General features: G+C 52.0%; 1 protein-coding gene across 1 annotated transcript in view; it reads right to left on the minus strand.

Annotated features, from left to right (window-relative positions):
* FAM98B (family with sequence similarity 98 member B) overlaps nt 1-24,548 on the minus strand; it is a 49,507-nt gene that overhangs the window by 12,532 nt on the left and 12,427 nt on the right. The window contains exons 3-5 of the mRNA XM_075331096.1: nt 24,004-24,135; nt 9,655-9,824; nt 8,239-8,319 (exon numbers count right to left, since the gene is read on the minus strand). Coding sequence (XP_075187211.1) covers nt 8,239-8,319; nt 9,655-9,824; nt 24,004-24,135 — 383 coding nt within the window. The remainder of the gene's footprint in view (nt 1-8,238; nt 8,320-9,654; nt 9,825-24,003; nt 24,136-24,548) is intronic.

Genomic DNA, 24,548 nt, shown 5'->3' on the forward strand with positions numbered 1-24,548 from the left:
CACACACACACACACACACACACACACACACACACACACACACACACACACACACACACACACACACACACACACACACAGAGTTCAAACGTTTGGGGGTCACCTGGACAATTTTGTCTTTTCCATGAAAAATCCTACATTTATTTATCAAATGAGTTGCATAATGAATAGAGAATACAGTCCAGACATTGACGAGGTTAGAAAAAGGGAATTTTGTTTACTTACCGTAAATTCCTTTTCTTCTAGCTCCTATTGGGAGACCCAGACAATTGGGTGTATAGCTTCTGCCTCCGGAGGCCACACAAAGTATTACACTTTAAAAAGTGTAACCCCTCCCCTCTGCCTATACACCCTCCCGTGGACCACGGGCTCCTCAGTTTTGGTGCAAAAGCAGGAAGGAGGAAACTTATAAATTGGTCTAGGGTAAATTCAATCCGAAGGATGATCGGAGAACTGAAGACCATAACCCAAAAGAACAACCAGCCCAAAGGGCACAGGGGTGGGTGCTGGGTCTCCCAATAGGAGCTAGAAGAAAAGGAATTTACGGTAAGTAAACAAAATTCCCTTTTTCTTTGTCGCTCCATTGGGAGACCCAGACAATTGGGACGTCCAAGAGCAGTCCCTGGGTGGGTAAAAGAATACCTCAATAAAAAGAGCCGAAAACGGCCCCTTCTTACAGGTGGACAACCGCCGTCTGAAGGACTCGCCTACCTAGACTGGCGTCTGCCGAAGCATAGGTATGCACTTGATAGTGCTTCGTGAAAGTGTGCAGACTAGACCACGTAGCTGCCTGACACACCTGCTGAACCGTTGCCCGGTGCCGCAATGCTCAGGACGCACCTACGGCTCTGGTAGAATGGGCTTTCAGCCCTGAAGGGAGCGGAAGCCCAGAAGTACGGTAGGCCTCGAGAATCGGTTCCTTGATCCACCGAGCCAAGGTTGACTTGGAGGCCTGAGAGCCCTTACGCTGGCCAGCGACAAGGACAAAGAGCGCATCTGAACGGCACAGGGGCGCCGTGCGAGACACGTAGAACCGGAGTGCTCTCACTAGATCCAAAGAGTGCACAACCTTTTCACACTGGTGAATTGGATTAGGGCAACAGGAAGGCAAGGAGATATCCTGATTTAGATGAAAAGGAGATACCACCTTAGAGAGAAATTCCGGGACAGGACGAAGAACCAATCTTATCCTGGTGGAAAACCAGGAAGGGAGCCTTGCATGACAGCGCTGCAAGCTCAGACACTCTCTGAAGTGATGTGACTGCCACCAGGAAGGCCACCTTCTGCGAAAGACGGGAGAGAGAGACCTCCCGCAGCAGCTCAAAAGGCGGCTTTTGAAGAGCCGTCAGGACTCTGCTAAGATCCCAGGGTTCCAACGGACGTTTGTAAGGTGGGACCATGTGGCAGACCCCCTGCAGGAACGTACGGACCTGCGGAAGCCTGGCTAGACGCTTTTGAAAGAAAAACACGGAGAGCGTGGATACTTGGCCCTAGAGAGAGAGCCGAGGGACAAACCCTTGTCCATTCCAAATTGTAGGAATGAAAGGAATGTGGGTAAGGCAAACGGCCATGGAGGAAGCCGTTATCAGCGCACCAGGATAGAAAGACTTGCCAAGACCTATAATAGATCTTGGCGGACGTTGGCTTCCTGGCTTGTCTCATGGTGGCAATGACATCCTGAGATAACCCTGAAGACTCTAGGAGTCAGGGACCAATGGCCACCTAGTCAAGTTGAGGGCCACAGAATTCAGATGGAAAAAACGGGCCTTGTGACAGCAAGTCTGGGTGGTCTGGAAGTGCCCACGGTTGACCCACCGTGAGATGCCACAGATCCGGATACCACGACCGTCTCGGCCAGTCTGGAGCGACGAGAATGGCGCGACGGCAGTCGGACCTGATCCTGCGTAGTACCCCGGGCAGCATCGCCAGAGGAGGAAACACATAAGGCAGTCGAAACTGCGACCAATCCTGGACTAAAGCGTCCGCTGCCAGAGGTCTGTGATCCTGAGACCGTGCCATGAAGGCCGAGACCTTGAGAGATCGACGTCCTGCGTTCCCCAGCGGCGATGGATCTCTCAAAGCACTTTTGGGTGCAGAGACCATTCCCCCGCGTCCATGCACTGACGACTGAAAAAATCTGCTTCCCAGTTTTCTACGCCCGGGATGTGAACTGCGGAGCTGGTGGAGCCTGTGGTTTCCACCCACTGCAGAATCCGCCGGACTTCCTGGAAGGCTTGACGACTGTGAGTGCCGCCTTGGTTCGCGAACGGCACTGCCTCCATAGCTGCAACCATCTTCCCCAGGAAGTGCATGAGGCGCCTTAAGGGGTGTGACTGACTCCGAAGAAGTGATTGCACCCCCGCCTGCAGAGAAAGCTGTTTGTCCCTGGAGAGTCGCCAGAGCGACGGCAAGGCTTTGTTGACACGCCACCTGAGAAGGGGCCCAGAGGTTCTGAAGAAACGAGCCGCAGGACGAGAACTGAACTCTATCCTGTAACCATGAGACAGAATGTCTCTCACCCATCGGTCTTGAACTTGTGGCCACCAGGCGCCGCCAAAGCGGGAGAGCCTGCCACTGACCGAGGATGCGGCTAGGGGAGGCCGAGAGTCATGAGGAGGCCGTTTTGGAGGCAGTGCCCCCTGCGGCCCTTTTGGGGTCGTGACGTGGGCCGCCACACATATGAGTTCCTCTGGCCTTTCTCCGGCCTGTTGGACGAAAAAGAATGTGGCTTGGCGGAGGGACGAAAGGACCGAAACCTCGATTGGATTTTTCTTTGCTGAGGTCTCTTAGGTTTGGACTGGGGTAAGGAGGAGTCCTTTCCCTTGGATTCCTTAATAATATCATCCAATCGTTCGCCAAATAAACGGTCGCCAGAAAAGGGCAAACCAGTTAAGAACCTTTTTGAAGCCGAGTCTGGTTCCCATTCGCGCAGCCACATGGCCCTGCGAACTGCCACGGAGTTAGCATATGCTACAGCCGTGCGGCTAGTGGGAGTCCAGGACGGCGTTCATGGCGTAGGACGAAAAGGCTGATGCCCGAGAGTCAAAGACGGAACATGCGGAGCAAAATTCCATGTGACAGCATTAAACTCCTTCAGACAAGCCGAGATTGCTTGGAGAGCCCACACGGCTGCAAAGGCCGGGGCGAAAGACGCGCCCGTGGCCTCACAGATGGACTTCACCAAGAGCTCTATCTGTCTGTCAGTGGCATCCTTCAGGGATGAGCCATTTGCAACAGACACAACGGACCTAGCAGCCAATTTGGAGACTGGAGGATCCATCTTGGGAGAATGAGCCCAACCCTTAACGACTTCAGATGGAAAGGGGTAACGCGTGTCAGTGTGACGTTTAACCCAGCGCTTGTCCGGGAGCGCTCTGGGTTTCTGGACAGCATCCCTGAAGTTAGAGTGATCAAAAAACGTATTGTGTGTACATTTGGGGAACCGAAATTGGTGTTTCTCCTGCTGAGAAGCCGACTCCTCTACAGGAGGAGGCGGAGGAGAGCGATCCAGCACCTGGTTGATGGACGAGATAAGATCATTTACTAAGGCGTCCCCCTCAGGAGTATCAAGGTTAAGGGTGAAATCAGGGCCAGAGCCCTAAGCTCCCCCGTCCGCCTCGTCTTCCTGAGAGTCCTCAAGCTGGGATCCCTAGCAGCATGAGGAAGTCGGGGAAGAGTCCCAGCGAGACCGCTTAGCCGGTCTTGGACTGCGGTCCGGGCAGGAGTCCTCCGCCTGAGACCTAGGGCTCAACCTGGGAGCGCGCTGCGGCGCGGACCGAGAGGGGCCTGGAGGAGACAAGCTAACAGGGGCCGGGGCCTGTGAAGGGTCCGGTCTGGACTGCAATGCCTCAAGGAGCTTAGAAGACCATTTGTTCATATGAAAATGACTGAGGGCCAACACCGGTGACTCTGTCCCTGCAGCCTGCTCAGGGGGAGCAGGGGGGTCTACATGAGCCGAGGGGCCCACCAGTGCCCGAGGCTCCGGCTGAGCAAGCGAGGCAGGAGTCGAGCATTGCTCACAGTGAGGGTAGGTGGATCCCGCAGGTAACATAGCCCCACAAGAGGTACAGACTGCGAGAAAAACCTGTGCCTTAGTAGCTTTGCTCCTTGGGACGACATGCTGTTGTCTCCTAGGAGAGTGACCACTGAAGGTAAATGTGAACAAAGGGTATACAGTCTGTCCGAACAGAAATATATATAATATATACATATGTATCCGGCACCCTATGGGGACCAGCACCGGGTGCTGTGTTCACCCTGAGCTCCCCTGAGAAGCACCCACCGGCAGAATGCCAGAAAATGGCCGCCGGAGCTCTCAGGGGAGAAGTGGGGCCGAGGGCGGCGCCAGCAAAGAGCGGGAGTCTGGGTTCCCCACAGTGGTCAGTGAGGGGGGAGGAAGACATGCAGGATGTTCCAGCCCTCACATCCGACGTCATGTCGGTAATCCCGCCCATACCCCTGACAGGCAGGCCCGGGGGCGGGATTTTCGCGACTAGGCCGCGGTGAAGCCGGGGACTAAATTTGAGGCCGCGCCCGACCAGCAGGCCCGGTCGGCGCGGAAGTCCACCTGCCTCCTCAGTTTTACAACTACCGCGGCTTCCGGGAAGAAGGTGCGCTCCCTGTACAGTCCCCAATGGGGACACAGAGTACCTTTAAGTAGCAGGGCCCGGTCCCTGGGGTTGAAGAGGCTCCGGTCTGGCAGGTTCCACCAGGGGCTGCGGATGGAGCACGGTCCCAGCAAATGGATGACCGCTCAGGATCCCACTTCTCCCAGCCGCATAAGGGATGGTGAAGGAGACGGCCTGTGGCTCCAGCCTCCGTACCCGCAATGGGTACCGTCTGGGGTCTCCACAGTGGTCAGTGAGGGGGGAGGAAGACATGCAGGATGCTCAAGCCGTCACATCCGACATCATGTCGGTAATCCCGCCCTTACCCCTGACAGGCCGGCCCAGGGGCGGGATTTTCGCGACTAGGCCGCGGTGAAGCCGGGGACTAAATTTGAGGCCGCGCCCGACAAGCAGGCCCGGTTGGCGCGGAAGTCCACCTGCCTCCTCAGTTTTACGACTACCGCGGCTTCCGGGAAGAAGGTGCGCTCCCTGTACAGTCCCCAATGGGGACACAGAGTACCTTTAAGTATCAGGGCCCGGTCCCTGGGGTTGAAGAGGCTCCGGTCCGGCAGGTTCCACCAGGGGCTGCGGATGGAGCACGGTCCCAGCAAATGGATGACCGCTCAGGATCCCACTTTTCCCAGAGCCGCATAAGGGATGGTGAAGGAGACGGCATGTGGCTCCAGCCTTTGTACCCGCAATGGGTACCTCAACCTTAACAACACCGCCGACATAGTGGGGTGAGAAGAGAACATGCCGGGGACCCCGTGGGGGTCCTCTTTTCTTCCAGCCGACAACTAAATTATGAGAATGCATGAGTGGATGTGTGCCTCCTTCCACACAAAGCATAAAACTGAGGAGCCCGTGGTCCACGGGAGGGTGTATAGGCAGAGGGAAGGGGTTACACTTTTTAAAGTGTAATACTTTGTGTGGCCTCCGGAGGCAGAAGCTATACACCCCAATTGTCTGGGTCTCCCAATGGAGCGACAAAGAAATAATGATTTTTACTTGAAATAATAATTTTCTCCTTCACACTTTGCTTTCGGCACAGAATGCTCCTTTGCAGCAATTCCAGCTTTGCAGAGCTTTGGCATTCTAGCTGTTAATTTGCGGCGGTAATCTGGAGATATTTCCCCCCCCATGCTTCCCCCCCCCCACACAAGTTGGATTGGCTTGATGGGCACTTTTTGGTACCATACGGTCAAGCTGCTCCCACAACAGCTCAATAGGGTTGAGATCTGGGGACTAGGCCACTCCATTACAGATAGATACCAGCTGACTGCTTCTTCCCTAAATAGTTCATGCATAATTTGGAGGTGGCTTTGGGTCATTGTCCTGTTGTAGGATGAAACTTGCTCCAATCAAGCGCTGTCCACAGGGCATGGCATTGCAAAATGGAGTTATAGCCTTCCTTCTTCAAAATCCATTTTACCTTGTACAAATCTCCCACTTTACCAGCACCAAAGCAACCCCAGACCATCACATTACCTCCACCATGCTTGACAGATGGTGTCAGGCACTCTTCCAGCATCTTTTCAGTAGTTCTATGTCTCACAAATGTTCTTCTGTGTGATCCAAACACCTCAATCTTGGATTCGTCTATCCATAATACTTTTTTTTCCAATCTTCCTCTATCCAATGTCTGTGTTCTTTTGCCCATATTAATCTTTTCCTTTTATTAGCCAATCTCAGATATGGCTTTTTCTTTGCCACTCTGCCCTGAAGGCCGGCATCCCGGAGTCGCCTCTTCACTGTAGACATTGACACTGGCGTTTTGCGGGTGCTATTTAAAGAAGATGCCAGTTGAGGAACTGTGAGGCGTCGATTTCTCAAACTAGAGACTGTAATGTACTTGTCTTGTTGCTCAGTTGTGCAGCGCGGCCTCCCACTTCTCTTTCTACTCTGGTTAGAGCCTGTTTGTGCTCTCCTCTGAAGGGAGTAGTACACACCCTTGTAGGAAATCTTCAGTTTCTTGGCAATTTCTCTCATGGAATATCCCTCATTTCTAAGAACAAGAATAGACTGTCGAGTTTCACATGAAAGTTCTCTTTTTCTGGCCATTTTGAGAGTTTAATGGAATCAACACATGTAATGCTCCAGATTCTCAACTAGCTCAAAGGAAGGTCAGTTTTATAGCTTCTCTAATCAGCAAAACTGTTTTCAGCTATGCTAACATACTTGCACAAGGGTTTTCAAGGGATTTCTAAACATCCATTAGCCTTCTAACACAGTTAGCAAACACAATGTACCATTAGAACACTGGAGTGCTGGTTGTTGGAAATGGACCTCTATACACCTACGTAGATATTGCATTCAAAACCAGACGTTTGCAGCGAGAATAGTCATTTACCACATTAACAATATATAGAGTAGATTATTGTTTAATGTAATGTTCGCTTCATTGAAAGAAAAAAAAAAAAAATGTGCTTTTCTTTCAAAAATAAGGAAATATCTAAGCGATCCTAAACTTTTGAACTGCACCGTGTATATTTATGTATGTGTGTGCGCGCGTATTATATTTTTTTATTATATATATATATATACACACACACACACACACACACACACACATATATATACACACACACATATATATACACACACACACACACACACACACACACACAGTAATATACATATAATTTATTCTGGGTTAGGACATTAGATTCTTAGATGTTCAAGTAGTGGCAACCTATTCGTCGGATATTCGCGAAGTCAGATATTTTGGCATTCAATCATCCTTATGAACCTTATGTTCATGTTATGCTATGAAACTCCGTCTTGTCAAAATTTTGCTTAGTGAGGTATTAATTAAAATGTATGTTTTCAAAAGGGTGTACTCATTTATGCTGAACACTGTAAACATACAAGCAAGTGGTAGTTCCTGATTTGCATTTCAGAGTGCAGCTGTTTGTTAGAATATGTTGCATGTTCAGTTTGCACCTGTTCACATTTGTCTATTAGAATGAAGGTTAGAAAATAGATGGCACTTCCTAAGCATTGTAACGTCAAGACGTAAGACATGACCTTATGATCCTGCAAGCTCTGGAGGCAGCTTGATGTCCTGGCCTATAGTGAGGAGGCCAGAGATACAGTGCTATGGCAGGAAGAAAAGGACCAGACAGTGGGCAGAGAGCAGTGGGGCAGCCAGAGAGGTCAGTGATAAGGTGTTAGGATTTTTTTTGCTGTCCCTGTTCAAACTCGCATACAAATTTGGGTTATGATCAAACCTACCAAATCTATCTAGTAGTTACCTGAGGACTTCACGCACACCTTTTTAGATTTAAGGTCTCCCATAGATGTCTATGGTGCCTTACTGTATCTCTGATTTCATATGGAGACACACATAGGATTTTTCTCAAATAAATCTGGAATGCTCCATTGCACTCCATATTACGGAGCTTTTCTGCACACTGAGACTAGCCCTGTAATGTGCTATATGGCAGCACTATAGAGAGGCAGGCGGGAGTCCACGTGCTTCCATACAGCCTCATTCTGATAGCATTGTGTATTATGGATAACAAGTAATCATTTGCTCTCTCTCTAGATCCTGGATCCTACGCAGACCCTGTATAATCTGTAAATATACACCTCGCCCACAAGTATTCTGTACATGGCACCGCGTCCTCACCAGCTGCTGAGCATTCAGGTCCACATTGAGCAGCCCCTGGTTGATGCTGGAAGCCTTCGCTTTTGGTAAAAGTTCCGTAATCTGCAAACAATAAAATAAACAATTTACTTGTAAAAAATAAAATTCCTTATATAAAAATAATATATCAGTGCATAGAAGTATTAGTGCCGGGATGCTCGTGAAAGGTATTTATCAGGGTTTGTGGAGGGTGAAGATCATTAATCATAAATGCACAAGATTTTAACATACCGTATTTTTTGAATTATAAGACGCACTTTTCCTCCCAAAAATATAGGAGGAAAATGAGGGGTGCGTCTTATAATCCGAACGTAGCTTACCAAAAAGTGGAGAATGGGCTCTGTGCTGGCTGCGGCCGGGGGGCTGTGCTGGCTGCGGGGGCTGTGCTGGCTGGGGCCGGGGGGGGGCCGTGCTGGCTGCGGCCGGGGGGGGGGGGCCGTGCTGGCTGTGGCGGGATGGGCTGTGCTGGTTGGGGCCGGGGGGGGCCGTACTGGCTGCGGCCGGGGGGGGGGGGCCGTTGCTGGCTGCGGCCGGGGGGGGGGGTCGTGCTGGCTGCGGCCGGGGGGCCGTGCTGGCTGGGGCTGGGGGGGGCCGTGCTGGCTGCGGCCGGGGGGGGGGGGGGGGGGGCCGTGCTGGCTGCAGCCGGGGGGGGGGCCGTGCTGGCTGCAGCCGGGGGGGGGCCGTGCTGGCTGCAGCCGGGGGGGGGGGTGGGGGCCGTGCTGGCTGCGGCGGGGGGCTGTGCTGGCTGCGGCGGGGGGGGCTGTGTGGAGCAGAGCTGTGCAGCAGGTGCTCTATCGGTGGTGCGGGCTTCAAGTAATGGTGCCCAGAGTCAGCGCGTGTGCAGATGGAGCTTGTGGGTTAAGATCTCATCTACAGACGCGCCGCCTCCGGCCCACTGATCTCTGACTGGCTTGTCATTGAGCCGAGAGCGCAATCTGCGCATGTGCCACTCCGGGCTGCATTTCTTTGAAGCTTGCACCGCAGACTAAGCATCTAGGACATCCATCGCACCGCCCTGCATCATACAGCCAGCACAGCCCCACAGGCAGCAGTGCCCCCACCGCAGCCAGCACAGCCCCCACCACAACGCCCCTGCCTCCTGTGACCCCGCTCAAACCCAAACCCGGTAAGACACACCCTTTTTTTTTTTTTTACTTTTCTATCTCTAAATTTGGGATGCGTCTTATGATCTGATGCATCTTATAAAATTAAAAATATGGTATGTTTGCGGTGTTCAAATCTACGTAAACTAGGAGGGTCTGATATGCCCCTTATAGTAATACATACAGAGATTCTGCAGCATAAACAGTAGAGGATTAATTACAGCATTTCTACAGATGAATCCTCCCTCATCAGAAATTATGAGCAGTTGGGAGACCCTGACACATAAGTCCCCACCTTTTCCTCCACGCTTTTTAACATCAAGGTAATGTTTGAAGATGACTGATCAGGGAGGCGCAGAGCTTCACAGACCGTCCGGACTTCCTTACAGACGTCATCGCCCAGGCTCGAGTCCTTCTTTTTGTTCTGTAGGATTTGTAAGGCCTGAAGCTCGGAACCTAAAAACACTGAAAGAGATCAACAAAACATAAGATGAATGTAACCGGACACAACGGGTCTGTGGTCTGTCACCGAAACGGAGTCAGCAGCTAAGAAGGCAAAATCGTGAAACACAAAATATAACCATGGATGTCAGAAAGGGAATCTGTCACCAGGCGTTTGCCATGTAATGTGAGAGCAGCATAATGTAGAGAAGGAGACAATGATTCCAGTCATGTGTCACTTACTTGGCTGATTGCTGCAGCTTTTATAAAAGAAGTATCATCAGCAGGAGATTTTCACTAGAGGACTAGTAAATCTGCTGCCAGGTAGTCCAGCCACTCCCCCACCAACTGATTGGCAGCATTCTGCCTATGCACAGTGTACACAGAAATGGCCCAATCAGTGGGTGGGGTTATACACAGCTCAACATTCATTTTATCAAAACTGTAGAAAGCAGCACATTAAGTGACACGTCACTGGAATCAGGGTCTTTACACCAATTCAGTTTGCTCTCAGATGGATTAGGAAAAATCTGGTGCTCCCAGTATAACCTTTACCGGGGGGGTAGAAGTGATTGAGAATTTACCAAATAAATCTCCATGGCATATATACATGGATGCAGCCAACAAGCAGGGTGGGTGTTGGGTGGGACCCGTTGAAGCACAAGGAGGTGCAAAAAAGAGAATTTTGTTTACTTACCGTAAATTCTTTTTCTTATAGTTCCGACATGGGAGACCCAGACCATGGGTGTATAGCTACTGCCTTCGGAGGACACACAAAGTACTACACTAAAAGTGTAGCTCCTCCCTCCGAGCATATACACTCCCCGGATGACAAATCCAACCAGTTTAGTGCCAAAGCTGGAGGAGGACATCCACCCATAAGTAGAGATAGAGTAAAACCCGGAATAACCGGAACCTCTGTCTACAACAACAGCCGGTGAAAACACACGGAACAAGAAAGCTGCCAACAGGCAACAGGGAGGGTGCTGGGTCTCCCATGTCGGAACTATAAGAAAAAGAATTTACGGTAAGTAAACAAAATTCTCTTTTTCTTCATCGTTCCTTATGGGAGACCCAGACCATGGGACGTCTCAAAGCAGTCCATGGGTGGGAAATAAACAGAAACTGAGAAGTAGGCGAAACCTAACTTCACAAATGGGCGACAGCCGTCCGAAGGATGCGTCTGCCCAAGCTCGCATCTGCCGAAGCATGAGCATGCACTTGGTAGTGCTTCGAAAAGGTGTGCAGACTAGACCAAGTGGCAGCCTGACAGACCTGCTGAGCCGTAGCCCAAGAGGCACCGACAGCTCTGGTCAAGTGCGCCTTAATCCCCGGCGGCGGAGGCACCTGAGAACATTGGTAGGCATCGGATATGGCCGACCTAATCCAACGAGCTAGGGTCGGTTTAGAAGCCGAGAGACCCTTGCGCTGACCTGTGGTCAGCACAAAAAGAGAGGTGCACCGCCTGAAAAAAAACAGCGGTGACACAGATCCGCAGCGTCCGCACCAAATCTAAAACATGCAACGCCTTCTCAAAGCGATGCACAGGGGCCGAACAAAGGGAGGACAATGAAATGTCCTGGTTAAGGTGGAAAGGAGACACCACCTTAGGGAGAAGGCCCGGAGTCGGACGGAGAACCACCTTGTCTTGGTGAAAAAAAAACAAAAAAGGGTGACTCCGAAGAGAGCACAGTCAAATCAGAGACTCTCCTGAGAGAAATTATGGCCACCAGAAAGACCACTTTCTGTGAAAGACGAAACAACGAAACCTCCCTAAGAGGCTCAAAGGGGGGTTTCTGTAAGGCCATGAGGACCAGATTAAGGTCTCAGGGATCCAGAGACCGCCGGTAAGGCGGAATGATGTGAGATGCGCCCTGCATGAAGGTGCGCATCTGGGCCAGCCGGGCGATACGCCACTGGAACAACGCTGACAGAGCCGAAACCTGTCCCTTGAGGGAATTGAGGGACAGTCCTAGCTGCAGGCCGGACTGTAGAAGGACAGGATGGTCGGCAAGGAAAAACGGCCAAGGAGCATGGCCGGAAGAACGACACCAGGACAGGAAAATTCTCCAAGTCCTGTGGTAAATCCTGGCCGAGGAAGACTTCCGAGCCTGAGTCACAGTGAAGATGACCTCGGAAGGAATGCCTGAAGCCGTAAGGATTCAGGGCTCAAGAGCCACGCCGTCAATCTGAGAGCCGCAGAATTCTGGCGGAAAACGGACCTTGTGAGAGAAGGTCTGGCCGGTCCGGGAGATGCCACAGCACCTCTACGGACAGACGGAGCAGGTCTGGGAACCAAGCTCGCCTGGGCCAGTCTGGGGCGATGAGTACGACCCGACGGCCCTCCATTCTGATCTTGCGCAGGACTCTGGGCAAGAGAGCTAGAGGGGGAAACACGGAGGCCAGACGGAACTGGGACCAATCTGGAACCAGCGCGTCCGCTGCCAAGGCCTGAGGATCGTGGGAGCGAGCCACGTAAACCGGGACCTCGTTGTTGTGCCGGGTTGCCATTAGATCCACTTCCGGAGTGCCCCGCCTGCTAAATTGACCGGAACACTGCCGGATGCAGGGCCCACTCGCCGCTGTCCACGGTTTGACGGCTGAGATAATCTGCCACCCAGTTTTCTACGCCTGGGATGTGGACTGCGGATATGGTGGACTTGGAGTCCTCCGTCCACTGAAGGATATGTTGAACTTCCAACATTGCTAGGCGGCTGCAAGTCCCGCCTTAGGTGATTGATGTAGTCAACTGCTGTCGCGTTGTCTGACTGGACTCGAATGTGCTTGCCCGCCGACAGGTGGTGAAAAACTGCGAGAGCTAGGAGTACAGCCCTGATTTCCAGCACATTGATCGAGAGGGCTGATTCGGACGGAGTCCAAGTGCCCTGTGCTCGGTGGTGGAGAAACACTGCTCCCCAGCCGGATAGACTGGCATCCGTGGTGAGAATCACCCAGGACGGGGCCAGAAAGGAGCGTCCCTGAGACAGAGAGAGGGGCCGAAGCCACCACTTAAAGAGAGCTCCTGGTCTGTGGCGACAGAGCCACCAGCCTGTGCAAGGAAGAGGTTCCTTGTCCCAACAGCGGAGAATGTCCAGCTGCAGGGGACGCAGATGGAACTGGCAAAGGGAACCGCCTCCATTGACGCCACCATCTGACCCAGCACCTGATGGAATGACGGCAGAGCCTCAGCAGAGAGTGAACCGCCAGATGAAGGGACTGCTGATTGACTAAGGGCAGCTTCACAAGTGCCAGCAGAGTCTCGAATTGCATCCCTAGGTACGTAAGTTCCTGGGTCGGGGTCAGAGTGGACTTGCAAGCGTGGCGAGAGTGAGCGAGACACTCCGCTGAGAGTGAGCGAGACACTCCGCTGAGAGTGAGCGAGACACTCCGCTGACAGTCTGCACTGGATGAAACCCTGACTAGAAGGTCGTCCAGGTAAGGAATCACTACCAACCCCTGGAGGAGCAGAACCGCAACCACTGCTGCCATGACCTTGGTGAATACACGAGGGGCCGTGGCTAACCCCAAGGGGAGAGCCACGAATTGGAAATGTTCCTCTCCGATTACAAAACGTAGCCAACGCTGGTGTGAAACTGCGATTGGCACATGCAGATAGACATCTCTGATGTCGATGGATGCTAAAAAAAACTCCTTGGGTCATTGACTGATCGCAGAGATTCCATGCAAAAGTGCCGCACCTGAACATGCTTGTTGAGAAGCTTGAGATCCAGGTCGGAAGGCACCGTCCTTTTCGGGAACTAGGAAGAGATTTGAGTAGAAATCTCAGAACCGTTCCCAGTCAGGAACTGGTACAATTACTCCATTGGCCTGCAAGAATGCCACGGCCTGTGAGAAGGCGGCGGCCTTGGAGCAGGGGGGGGGTTGACAGAAAAAATCTGTTTGGCGGGCTGGATAGAATTCTATTCTGTAGCCGTGGGAGATGGTAACCCACACCCACTGATCGAAGACGTGTTGAAACCACACGTCACCCAAGTGGGAGAGCCTGCCACCGACCAAGGACGTTACTGGCGCGGCCAGATAATCAAGAGGAGGCTGCCTTGGTGGCAGCAGCTCCTGCCGACTTAGGACGCGGCTTCATGCGCCAGTTGGTTTACGGACCTTGGCTGAGTTAGTGGACGAGGCCGAGGGCTTAGAGGACGACCAGTTAGAGGAACGAAAGAAACGAAACCTCGACTGGTTCCTGCCCTGGACAGGTTTCCTGGGTTGTGGCATGGAAGTACTCTTCCTGCCAAAAACTTCCTGAATAATTTCATCCAGTTGTTCACCAAATAGACTGGTCCCGGCAAAAGGGAGCCCAGCAAGGAACTTCTTAAGAAGCATCTGCCTTCCACTCTCGAAGCCACAGGAACCTGCGGATAGCGAGGGAAGTAGCCGAGGCCACCGCAGTGCGGTGACAGTCTCCAGCATGGCAGACATGGCATAGGATGAAAAGACTGAAGCCTGGAAGTTAAGGCAACCATTTCGGGCATAAAGTCCCTGGTGAGGGAATGCATCTCCTCCCGAGAAGCAGAGATGGCTTTGAGAGCCCGCACTGCTGCAAAAGATGGGGAGAACGAGGCCCCTGCCGCCTCATATATAGATTTGGCCAGAAGGACAACCTGGCGGACAGTGGGATCCTTAGAGAGGTGCCGTCAGCCACTGATACAACTGTCCGGGCTGAAGTCTAGACACCGGAGGGTCCACCCTTGGTGAATGAGCCCACTCCTTGACCACCACTGGTGGAAGGGGGAAACAATCATCAGAACCACGCTTTGGAAAGCGTCTGTCAGGACAGGCTCTGGGCTTGGTCACAGTAACCTGAAAGCTGGAGTGGATAAGGAACACACTCCTTGTTCTCTTAGGCAAGGTATACTGATGCTTTTCTGCCAGAGAGGGGTGCTCCCCTGATACAGGCGGATTGAGGTCCAGTACAAATATAATGGACGCAATCAAATCATTAGCATCTGCGTCACTTCCGGACAGATCAATGGGGTACATGGAGAAGTGTCCGAGCCCCCAGTAAAGGCATCCTCCTTGTCCTGCGAGTCAGCTCGTGAACCAGAGCCGCGGGGCGAGGAGGGAAAGGGGACCCTGCGTCTCCATTTTAGGAGGATGGGGTCTGAGACCAGATGAAGAATCGTCTGTGAGCTTTGCTGAGCGAGCCGTAGCAGCAGAAGCGCCCTGAGGAGGGGGCTGATGCATGCTCAGCAGTGTCCGGGACAGCTGTCCCCTGGAGAGAGGGATTCAACCCAAGCCGGGGGTAATGAGCCCACTTGGAGCAGCCGGAGGGACCACTGGGGATGAGCCTCCAGGCTGAGGCACCACTATGTTAGAGCAGGCATCACAATGTGGTTATGTGCTCGGTACAGGCAGTACGAGCCTACAGCTGTGCATAATAAGAACAGCCTTGCAGCACTGCTCTGATATGAGACATGCTGCAGACGTGGGGGCTCTGTCCAGGATGACCCTCAGCAGAGTATATAAACAGAGTATATAAGCAGCTGCACAACCGGAGGTTGTGACTTGCCAGACCGTTTACATAGACATCTCTGTGCCCTCCAGATGCCCCAGCCCAGGCCCCCATTTGTCACAATGTGTTATGCAGACATTGAGAACGCTGAGAAAATGGCGTCCGCAGCCTGCGTCTCCACGAGGAGAGGGGGCGGGGCCTACTGTGAGAGCAGGACGGAGGGCAAATGAGGCATACGGGGGAGGGAATCTTTCCTCAGTGAGGAGTGTCCCTTCCCTGTGCTGAACAGCGGAGCCACACTGTCCCACTGCACTGACTGACATGCAGGGGAAGAGAATCGAAACTAGGCCTCAGGCGAAGCCGGGGCCTAGATTTAACCATGCGGCCAGCGTGCAGGCACCATCGGCGCGGTTCTCCAGAGAAAACTGGAGAACCGGCCGGAAATGTTAACACAGTTATAAAACACACTCTCCCCAATAAATAAAGTACAAGGGACCCCTGGAAAGACCACAGTCTGTGGTAATAACGTCTCAGTACTTAGCTTGTGAGACGCAGGTGCCAGGTCCCTGGGGAATGATTGCTCCGTCCGTCAGGATCCTGAACAGGGCTGCGGATGGAGACCGGTCTCCTGCAAAGCAGTGAGAACCGTGATGGCTCCCACTTCAAGCCAGAGCCCGAGGGATGGTGAAGGAGCGCGGCATGAAAAAGGGCTCCAGCCCTGAAATCAACCTTAACAGCACCGCCGACACAGTGGGGTGAGAAGGGACATGCCGGGAGTCCAGATTGGACCCGCTTTTCTTCCAAATCTTTGAAATCAAAAATCAAAGGATGCATGTGTGTGTGTGACCTCCTGAACACAAAGCATTGAACTGGTTGGATTTGTCATCCGGGGAGTGTATATGCTCGGAGGGAGGAGCTACACTTTTAGTGTAGTACTTTGTGTGTCCTCCGGAGGCAGTAGCTATACACCCATGGTCTGGGTCTCCCATAAGGAACGATGAAGAAACGTTCGTCGTCCATAGGGGGCCTGCACTCGGCTCTCCCCCCGCTACTTTTAACTGCACACAACGATGGAATAAAGCACTTTGGAATACTGGATGGTGTATGTTGTAGATTTCTACTTTCTGGACATTGGTGTGGATGGCCATTATAACACATAAGTGCGGGTCCCAAGATGTCAGACATTTATGACATATCCAGTGTCGAACATGGGAATACCTTAACTCTGCATCTTAATACTGTAGGCCAGGGCTAGCCAACCTTTTTGGTGATAGGTCACATTCACAAAGAATCCACATGCTTTGACCATAGTGTCTTTGTAGGAATAGTAACTGCAATGAAGACAGCGCAAAGTGGTAAAGGGTATATACGATTGTAGTGTGCTCACCTGGTCGGGGGAGGGGGGGGGGGGGTTTGTAAATCCACAATAATGCAGTAAAAACATAAAAAGGAAGCTGCTGCGGACCCGAAAGGTGAAGAGCAGTGTATCAGGAAATAAGAGGTTAATTCCGCGCTGCCAATGGACCAAACCATAAGTAGCTTCAGTCTATGTTTATTGATGCAGAGGCTTCTTCTTCAGGACAAAAAAAATAAAAAATCTAATTTAGTAGTTTTATGTCCTGAAGAAGCCTCTGCTTCAAAACCCGCAGACGGAAACTACTTATGGTCTGGCCCATTGGCAGCGCGGAATTAACCTTTGATCCCCTGATACACTGCATAGTCTCTTGATATATGGCTGCCTTGTCATTCCCAAGTGAAACCCACTAATAGGACATCACAGAAACCTTCTGCCACAGTCATGTGAGGACAGCAGGGAGCATGGAAGTCCGAGTAATAGTTCTGCATCACATGCGGTTTATAAAAAGCTCTGTATTAGTGAGTGTCCATTCACACTGCATTTTGGCCGTTCCAGGCCTCCTGAAGAAGAAGTGAAACGCGCGTTGGGACTTGAAAGGCCTCGCACTGCAATTTGATAGGTTGGTAATTAACTTTTAATGCTATTCAGCACTACAGGGTTATATTAGGTCACATTGGTACCTTATGTATACCAACAGCAGGTAGTTTAGTGTTATATTGTACTTAGTATAAAATGGTTTGCCTAGGTGGATCAGGGCTAATGTAATTGTTTTCAGCACAGGCTTAGATTAATTATACATTTGTCCCTTACATATGGCTAAATAGTTATTAAATGTTGTGTATTATAGCCACAATAGGTTACTATCCTGCCCCCCCTCTTTTACATATGCATATTATAATCTAGATATGACTAATTCATTATACTAATTTACTCTAGTGGTGAGATCATCCCTGTATATGGACTCCTTGCACTTTTAATTGTTTTCATGAATTTTATATTGCATATTCCAAATAAAAAAAAGAGAATTTTGTTTACTTACCGTAAATTCTTTTTCTTATAGTTCCGTATTGGGAGACCCAGACATTAGGTGTATAGCTTCCGCCTCCGGAGGACACACAAAGTACTACACTAAAAAGTGTAGCTCCTCCCTCTGAGCATATACACCCCCTGGAGAACTAGATCTAGCCAGTTTAGTGCAAAAGCTGAAGGAGAATAGCCACCCACAAGTAAAGACAAAGTAAGAACCGGAACAACCGGAGACTCTGTCCACGACAACAGCCGGTGATAACACGCGGAACAAGAACTGGCAACAGGGAGGGTGCTGGGTCTCCCAATATGGAACTATAAGAAAAAGAATTTACGGCAAGTAAACAAAATTCTCTTTTTCTTTATCGTTCCTATGGGAGACCCAGACATTGGGACGTCTCAAAGCAGTCCATGGGTGGGAATAAACAGAAAACTGAGAAGTAGGCAGAGCCTAACTTCACAAGTGGGCAACAGCCGCCTGAAGGATGCGTCTGCCCAAGCTCGCATCTGCCGAAGCATGAGCATGCACTTGGTAGTGCTTTGAAAAGGTATGCAGGCTAGTCCAAGTGGCAGCCTGACAGACTTGCTGAGCCGTAGCCTGGTGCCTGAAAGCCCAAGAGGCACCGACAGCTCTGGTCGAGTGTGCCTTGATCCCCGGCGGGGGAGGCACCTGAGAACACTGGTAGGCATCGGAAATGGCCGACCTAATCCAACGGGCTAAGGTCGGCTTAGAAGCAGCGAGGCCCTTACGCCGACCTGTGGTTAGCACAAAAAGAGAGGTGCACCGCCTACGAACAGCGGTGCGAGACACATAGATCCGGAGCGCCCGCACCAGATCCAGAGTATGCAACGCTTTTTCAAAGCGATGAACAGGAGCCGGACAAAAGGAAGGCAGGGAAATGTCCTGGTTAAGGTGGAAAGGAGAAACCACCTTAGGGAGAAAGTCCGGAGTCGGACGGAGAACCACCTTGTCTTGATGAAAAACCAAAAAAGGTGACTCAGAAGAGAGCGCAGCCAAATCAGAGACTCTCCTGAGGGAAGTTATGGCCACTAGAAAGACCACTTTCTGTGAAAGACGATACAAAGAAACCTCCCTAAGAGGCTCAAAGGGGGGTTTCTGCAAGGCCGTGAGGACCAAATTGAGGTCCCAGGGATCCAAGGGCCGCCGGTAAGGTGGAATGATGTGAGACGCGCCCTGCATGAAGGTGCGGACCTGAGCCAGCCGGGCGATACGCCGCTGGAACAGTACTGACAGAGCCGAGACTTGTCCCTTGAGGGAATTGAGGGATAGTCCTAGCCGCAGACCGGACTGTAGAAAGGACAGAAGGGTCGGCAAGGAAAAAGGCCAAGGAGCATGGCCGGAAGAGCGACACCAGGACAGGAAAATTCTCCAAGTCCTGTGATAGATTTTGGCCGAGGAAGACTTCCGAGCCCGAGTCATAGTGGAGATGACTTCAGGAGGAATACCAGAAGCCGTCAAGATCCAGGACTCAAGAGCCACGCCGTCAATCTGAGAGCCGCAGAATTCTGACGGAAAAACGGACCTTGTGAGAGAAGGTCTGGACGGTCCGGAAGATGCCACGGCACCTCTACGGACAGATGGAGCAGGTCTGGGTACCAAGCTCGCCTGGGCCAGTCCGGAGCAATGAGGATGAGCCGACGGCCCTCCATTCTGATCTTGCGCAGAACTCTGGGCAAGAGAGCTAGAGGGGGAAACACGTAGGACAGACGAAACTGGGACCAATCTTGAACCAGAGCGTCCGCTGCAAAGGCCTGAGGATCGTGGGAGCGAGCCACGTAAACCGGAACCTTGTTGTTGTGACGGGATGCCATTAGGTCCACTTCCGGAGTGCCCCATTTGCGGCAGATTGACTGAAACACTGCCGGATGCAGGGACCACTCGCCACTGTCCACGGTCTGACGGCTGAGATGATCTGCTTCCCAGTTTTCCATGCCTGGGATGTGGACTGCGGATATGGTGGACTTGGAGTCCTCCGTCCATTGAAGGATGCGTTGAACCTCCAACATTGCCAGGCGGCTGCGTCTCCCGCCTTGGTGATTGATGTAGGCAACCGCTGTCGCGTTGTCTGACTGGACTCGGATGTGCCTGCCCGCCAACAGGTGGTGAAAGGCTAGGAGAGCTAGAAGCACAGCTCTGGTTTCCAGCACATTGATCGAGAGGGCTGACTCGGACGGAGTCCAAGTGCCCTGCGCTCGGTGGTGGAGACATACCGCACCCCAGCCGGATAGACTGGCATCCGTGGTGAGGATCACCCAGGACGGGGCCAGGAAGGAGCGCCCCTGAGACAGAGAGAGGGGCCGAAGCCACCACTGAAGAGAGCTCCTGGTCTGTGGCGACAGAGCCACTAGCCTGTGCAAGGAGGAAGTCCGCTTGTCCCAACAGCGGAGAATGTCCAGCTGCAGATGACGCAGATGGAACTGGGCAAAGGGAACAGCCTCCATTGACGCCACCATCTGACCCAGCACCTGCATTAGGTGCCTGATGGAATGACGGCGGGGCCTCAGCAGAGAGCGCACCGCCAGTTGGAGGGACTGCTGTTTGACTAAGGGCAGCTTCACAAGTGCCGGCAGAGTCTCGAACTGCATCCCTAGGTACAGGAGCCTCTGGGTCGGAGTCAGAGTGGATTTGGGCAGATTGACAAGCCACCCGAATTGGGTTAGAGTGGCGAGAGTGAGCGAGACACTCCGCTGACAGTCTGCGCTGGATGAAGCCTTGACTAGAAGGTCGTCCAGGTAAGGAATCACTGCCAACCCCTGGAGGTGCAGAACCGCAACCACTGCTGCCATGACCTTGGTGAATACTCGAGGGGCCGTGGCTAACCCGAAGGGGAGAGCCACGAATTGGAAATGTTCCTCTCCGATTGCAAAACGTAGCCAACGCTGGTGTGAAACTGCCATTGGCACATGCAGATAGGCATCTCTGATGTCGATGGATGCCAGGAAATCTCCTTGGGTCATTGAGGCAATGACTGATCGCAGAGACTCCATGCGAAAATGCCGCACCTGAACATGCTTGTTGAGAAGCTTGAGATCCAGGATGGGCCGGAAGGAACCGTCCTTTTTGGGGACTAGGAAGAGATTTGAGTAGAAACCTCTGAACCGTTCCCGGACGGGAACCAGTACAATTACTCCGTTGGCCTGCAAGGATGCCACGGCTTGAGAGAAGGCGGCGGCCTTGGAGCAGGGGGGAGTTGACAGAAAAAATCTGTTTGGCGGGCTGGAAGAGAATTCTATCCTGTAGCCGTGGGAGATGATATCCCGCACCCACTGATCGGAGACGTGTTGAAACCACACGTCGACAAAGTGGGAGAGCCTGCCACCGACTAAGGACGTGGCTGGAGCGGGCCGAGAGTCATGAGGAAGCTGCCTTAGTGGCAGCAGCTCCTGCGGTCTTCTGTGGACGCGCTTTTGGGCGCCAGTTGGATTTCTGGTCCTTGGCTGAGTTAGTGGACGAGGCCGAGGGCTTAGAGGACGACCAGTTGGAGGAACGAAAGGAACGAAACCTCGACTGGTTCCTACCCTGGACAGGTTTCCTGGTTTTAGTTTGTGGCATGGAAGTACTCTTCCCGCCAGTAGCTTCCTTAATAATTTCATCCAGTTGTTCACCGAACAGCCGGGACCCAGCAAAAGGGAGCCCAGCAAGGTACTTCTTTGAAGAAGCATCTGCCTTCCACTCTCGAAGCCACAAGATCCTGCGGATAGCGAGGGAATTAGCCGAAGCCACCGCAGTGCGGTGAGAAGCCTCCAGCATGGCAGACATGACATAGGATGAAAAAGCTGAAGCTTGGGAAGTTAAGGTAACCATTTCGGGCATAGATTCCCTGGTGAGGGAATGCATCTCCTCTAGAGAAGCAGAGATGACTTTGAGAGCCCACACTGCTGCAAAAGATGGGGAGAACGAGGCCCCTGCCGCCTCATATACAGATTTGGCCAGAAGGTCAACCTGGCGGTCAGTGGAATCCTTAAGAGAGGTGCCATCAGCCACTGATACAACGGTCCGGGCTGAGAGTCTAGACACCGGAGGGTCTACCTTTGGTGAATGAGCCCATTCCTTGACCACCTCAGGTGGAAAGGGAAAACGGTCATCAGAACCACGCTTTGGGAAGCGTTTGTCAGGACAGGCCCTGGGCTTGGTCACAGCGGCCTGAAAACTGGAGTGGTTAAAGAACACACTCCTTGTCCTCTTAGGCGAGGTAAACTGGTGCTTTTCTGCCAGAGAGGGTTGCTCCTCTGATACTGGCGGATTGAGATCCAGTACAGAATTAATGGACGCAATCAAATCACTAACATCTGCGTCACTTTCGGACAGATCAATGGGGCACATGGAGGTAGCCTCCGAGCCCCCAGTAAAGGCATCCTCCTCGTCCGGCGAGTCAGCTTCTGAAACAGAGCCGCGGGACGAGGAAGGAGAGGGAGCCCTGCGTCTCCTTTTAGGAGGACGGGGTCTGGGACCAGATGATGAATCCTCTGTGAGCTCCGCTGAGAGAGCCCTAGCAGCAGAGGCACCCTGTGAAGGGGGCTGATGCATGTTCAGCAAAGTCCGGGACAGCTGTCCCATGGAGTAGGCAAAAGACTGGGAGATTGACCTAGAGAAGGATTCTACCCAAGCTGGGGGTTCAGCCACAGGAGCCGGAGCAGCCGGAGAGACCACTGGGGGGGGCGATTCCAGGCTGAGGCATCGTCAGGTTAGAGCAGGCATCACAATGTGGATATGTGCTCGGTTCAGGCAGCACGAGCTTACATGCAGTGCATACTGAATATAGCTTTGGAGCCTTGCTCCTCGTGTGAGACATGCTGCTGAAGTGGGGGCTCTTGCCAGAGTGACCCCCAGAGAGTATATACAGAGGCCCACAACCAGAGGTTGTGGCTTACCAGACCGCTGGAGCGGTGTTCTGTGCCCTCCAGATCCCAAAGCCCGGACCCCCAAGCACCTCAGCAGGGATGCTGCAGCAAGTGCTGATTGCAGAGAAAACGCTGATAAAATGGCGCCGGAGCGAGGAGAGGGGGCGGGGCCAACCCGAGAGCGGGATCTGGAGGGCCAAAGAGACTTACAGGGGAGGAGACATGTACTCAGTGAGGAGTGTGTCTCCCCTGTGTAGAACGGCCGCTGGGCGGAGCCACACTGTCCCTCTGCATGAATGACATGCGAGGGCAGTGAAACCGAAAGTAGGCCTCCGGCGAAGCCGGGGCCTAAATTTGAGCGGTGCGGCCGGCACGCAGGCACCATCGGCGCGGTTCTCAGGCGACAGCCAGAGAACCCGCCGGAAATGTCACAAAAAAACACTCAGCACACTCTCCCCACATAATAAAGTACAGGGACCCCCAGAACATAAACGTCTCAGGTACTTAGCTTGCTGAGACGCAGGGCCATGTCCCTGGGGATGAGCGCTCCGTCCAGCAGGATCCTGAAGGGCTGCGGATGGAGACCGGTCTCCTGCAAAGCATGGAGAACCGTGCTGGCTCCCACTTCAAGCCAGAGCCCGAGGGATGGTGAAGGAGCGCGGCATGTAAGGCTCCAGCCTTGGAATCAACCTTAACAACACCGCCGACACAGTGGGGTGAGAAGGGACATGCCGGGGGTCCAGGCTTGGACCCGCTTTTCTTCAAAATCTTTCCAAAAATGAAAAATCAGATGAGAATGCATGTGTGGATGTATGCCTCCTGAACACAAAGCAATGAACTGGCTAGATCTGGTTATCCAGGGGGTGTATATGCTCAGAGGGAGGAGCTACACTTTTTAGTGTAGTACTTTGTGTGTCCTCCGGAGGCGGAAGCTATACACCCAATGTCTGGGTCTCCCATAGGAACGATAAAGAAATGGAGTCTTAATTATTTGGGTTGTTGGCACTATTTTTCTCCGTGGAGAGGTTACTCAAAAAGAAATGCAAAATAAAAGGGACGAAAAAGCAGCAAAAACGGGCATTTCACTGAGTGTGAGCACAGACTTACACTGGCTATGGACCTGCCACTTCTACTTTAGATCTCATCAGCACAGAAAAGCATTGACCAGGACAGAACAGTTGTGGCCCGGAGGCTGTGTGAGAAGCAGCTATGTCCTCGGTTCTGTTTACATCACATGATGATATGTTCCCATGTTATAGCGTTACACAAGGCCTACAATACATCATGCTACTGACACGCGCGATCATCGGGTTTCTGATCATCTTGATGCCAGGAATACAGAAGTCTGTGTTATATATTTATATGTAAAAAAAAAAAATAATAAGTAAAGTGTGCCGAGCTTTCATGGCTCCATTACTGAAGCCGTGATGATATGATCAATTTTTTTTCATCCTTTGATCATTGGATCGGCTTCTCGCTGTACTCACACAGTAGTTTCAGGCAGTCGTCCTTCTTCTTTAATCTATCTTTAATGTCTCCAGAAACCAGGGAAGGATAAGGGCAGGAGAGCTCCTTCAAGAAACCACTTATTTCCAATTGAACGCCTTCTAGATCACCACCTAAGATAGGAAATTGGACAGTTAGATATTTGCCTGCAATCAGCACAATGTTCTCATATTTGCAGGAGCCGTATTATGACTGTCTTGCATATCACCACCATACGGGGGTCCAATCCATGTGCCCTTCATACAGCCCTTACTCAGGACATGAGATGGCTGCCTAGGTATAGGGGCTTTAGTAAAGGAGCGGCCCACCAGAGCCTTAGGAATTATTGTGAGGAAAGCGGTCTTGTTGTATATAGAATAATCTGACGGGAGGCAAGTATCCCACTGTATCATCTTTAGTATTAAAGGGAACCTGTCAGGTGTAATATGCAACAGTACCACAAGCAGTTCTGGGTGCAGATTGCTAATCCCTGCCTAACCGTCCCTCTATCTAGTAACATAGATAAAGAGATCTCTAGAAAAAGTAT

The sequence above is a fragment of the Anomaloglossus baeobatrachus genome, chromosome 12, assembly GCF_048569485.1.
Source record: "Anomaloglossus baeobatrachus isolate aAnoBae1 chromosome 12, aAnoBae1.hap1, whole genome shotgun sequence".
Classification (NCBI taxonomy): Eukaryota; Metazoa; Chordata; class Amphibia; order Anura; family Aromobatidae; genus Anomaloglossus; species Anomaloglossus baeobatrachus.